Genomic DNA, 1,487 nt, shown 5'->3' on the forward strand with positions numbered 1-1,487 from the left:
AGCGTCTTGTAAATTTAGGAAACATCACGATTTCATTGTCTCTTGGTTGCTGCTTCTGTGTACATAGGGACAGGTGGGCTAGCTGCTGTCTGGGATGAGTTCGAAGGCCTGAAGACAAGTACCAGCAGGCTAAGCACTTTTTTGTAGGCAGAGTTCTATGTCCATAACTACCTTCCGTGAATGTGTGTGCACAAATATTGAGTTACTCTGAGGTCAGCTCTTTATGCGCAGTCAATGCAGCTTGCCTCATAAGTGTTTTTCTCATGATATTCTATGAGACAGGTGAAATGATCTTATTCATTTTATGGGAGGTGGACATGCTCAGATGAATGAATTATCCAGGGTCGTTCAGGATATGTCAGAGCTTTCATCCCCAGTCTTACTCTTTGTTGTTAGTCACTGTGTGGTTCTACTTCCCGAGGAAGCGTCTTTCCTTTTCTCGAGTAAACACTGAAACAGATGCTGGGACTGGCCCAGTGGGGCTAGGGTAACGTTTATATCTATTTTCAGGTCAAGAACTTCAGTGATGTCCATCCTGAGTATGGGGCCCGCGTCCAGGCTTTTTTGGATAAGTACAACGCCAAGAAATCTAAGGTGAGCCCAGAGCAGCCTGGCTGGGGCAGAGCATGTGTGTCCTGGATTAGACTTGGCATAGTTTGATTTCCTCTTAGGATGATTCTTCTCAGGGACAACTATTAGGTTTCTTAAGCAGCTGTTCGGAAACTCATTTGAGATGTAAAGAACTCACCTGCAAAACACATACTCTTCATTTTAGTTCTGGACAACATAAGATAGTTTAAAGTGAATACATTCTGAATTGTTATTATTTTCATTTGAGAGGAAATTAAATCTAAGATAGATACCAGGTTGCTGCTCTGGAATGAGTTAATTAATCTACTGGTCTTGTTCTTTTAAAATAGAAGGGCTTTACAAAGCATGAGTCTTCCTTGGCTGCAGTGGAGAAAGCTAATCTGTGAGGATCGGGGCCCTGGTCTGGTGTCAAGTTGCAAAACCATGGTATTTACACATGGAATCACTCATTGCTGGATAGAAGATTCTCCTGTGCTGGATGCGCAAGTACAAGTGTATGTTTTTAAAATGGTAATCCAGGTTTCTGTAGCAAATAATGTAATAATGGCTTTTAATGCTATTTTCCTGGGGGAAATAAAGGTTAGGACTTAACAGTCATTTGAAAGGAATCTGTAATTGCTTCTGACAGTTAGTTGGATTGTTCACTTAAAAATCACTATAATGAAAGTTTCTAGCAGAAATATAATTTTATTTGATAAGGAAAAAATCTTCATGAAAATATGTTTACCTATCATCTCATGGCCTATTATATAAAAATATGGTTGTAATTATTATATAAGAAAAAAAGATGAAGCTAATCCACTGAGAAATTTTAATTTTTCTAAATTCCCTATAGGAAAAACACATTTAATGCCTTAGCATTTTTTGAAAATAACTTTGGTAGCATCATGGCTTAT

General features: G+C 38.6%; 1 protein-coding gene across 1 annotated transcript in view; it reads left to right on the plus strand.

Moving 5' to 3' along the window:
- Positions 1-1,199, plus strand: part of CAT (catalase) — a 29,648-nt gene extending 28,449 nt beyond the window's left edge. Inside the window, exons 11-12 of the mRNA XM_023528790.1 lie at positions 511-594; positions 921-1,199. Of these exons, the coding sequence (XP_023384558.1) occupies positions 511-594; positions 921-977 (141 nt within the window). The 3' untranslated portion in view covers positions 978-1,199. The remainder of the gene's footprint in view (positions 1-510; positions 595-920) is intronic.
- Positions 1,200-1,487: the final 288 nt, after the last annotated feature.

Source organism: Pteropus vampyrus, unplaced genomic scaffold, assembly GCF_000151845.1.
Source record: "Pteropus vampyrus isolate Shadow unplaced genomic scaffold, Pvam_2.0 Scaffold31, whole genome shotgun sequence".
In the NCBI taxonomy this organism is placed as follows: Eukaryota; Metazoa; Chordata; class Mammalia; order Chiroptera; family Pteropodidae; genus Pteropus; species Pteropus vampyrus.